Consider the following 419-nt stretch of genomic DNA (forward strand, 5'->3'; position numbering starts at 1 on the left):
GGCCGAAGTAAAGCGCTATGACTTTCAAATCCGATGCTCGGTATTTATAAATTCACTCTGTTTTGCATTTAATAACCAGGTAGTGATAATGCGGAATAATAGAGAAATGAGAGAGAAAAAAAAAATCCTATCTCCAATAGCAACATTCGAAAAAGGGAAAGTGAAAACCAAAAGCGCCTTTTTTCTACCCATCCCATTACTCTAACCTAAACTAAAACAAGTGTTGACATTACACTCTGGAAAAGCTGCGTGCCCTTTGGCGGGATGTAACGATGAACCTTCGTCGCCTTCTGCTCTGCTTCCGTCAGCGGATCCACAAGGGAAGGGAACTGCTCACTCAGGCGTCCTCGGACACTCAGGTAGAACTTGAAGAAGAAGCTGTGGGTATGGGGAATCCATGGAGGTATACAGCTAACCGT

At 43.9% G+C, this 419-nt stretch overlaps 1 protein-coding gene across 1 annotated transcript in view; it reads right to left on the reverse strand.

Moving 5' to 3' along the window:
* The window catches only part of LOC119590831 (xanthine dehydrogenase/oxidase-like), a 26,787-nt gene that overhangs the window by 9,958 nt on the left and 16,410 nt on the right, over window positions 1-419 (reverse strand). The window contains 1 exon segment of the mRNA XM_037939587.1: window positions 234-378. Coding sequence (XP_037795515.1) covers window positions 234-378 — 145 coding nt within the window.

Source organism: Penaeus monodon, chromosome 27, assembly GCF_015228065.2.
Source record: "Penaeus monodon isolate SGIC_2016 chromosome 27, NSTDA_Pmon_1, whole genome shotgun sequence".
Taxonomy (NCBI): domain Eukaryota; kingdom Metazoa; phylum Arthropoda; class Malacostraca; order Decapoda; family Penaeidae; genus Penaeus; species Penaeus monodon.